At 43.0% G+C, this 230-nt stretch overlaps 1 protein-coding gene across 1 annotated transcript; it reads left to right on the forward strand.

The window, feature by feature from the left end:
- Positions 1-4: 4 nt before the first annotated feature.
- LOC108554744 (putative uncharacterized protein DDB_G0283467) lies at positions 5-204 on the forward strand (the record flags this gene model as incomplete). The annotated part of the gene is made up of 1 exon (XM_017910114.1): positions 5-204. A coding segment is annotated over one exon (200 nt), but the record flags the coding sequence as incomplete, so codon positions are not given.
- Between the last annotated feature and the right edge of the window lie 26 nt (positions 205-230).

A 230-nucleotide genomic window follows, 5' to 3' on the forward strand; every position in this document is an offset into this window, starting at 1 on the left:
ATCAACATCAACATCAACATCAACATCAACATCAACGTCCGCGTCCACATCCAAATCCACATCCTCATCCACGTCCACATTCACATCCACATCCACATTCACATCCACATCCATATCCATATCCACATCCATATCCACATCCACATCCATATCCACATCATCATCATCATCAACATCAACATCAACATCAACATCAACATCAACGTCCGCGTCCACATCCAAATCCACAT

The sequence above is a fragment of the Eufriesea mexicana genome, unplaced genomic scaffold (genome assembly GCF_001483705.2).
Source record: "Eufriesea mexicana isolate 0111107269 unplaced genomic scaffold, ASM148370v2 C37083873, whole genome shotgun sequence".
NCBI lineage: Eukaryota > Metazoa > Arthropoda > Insecta > Hymenoptera > Apidae > Eufriesea > Eufriesea mexicana.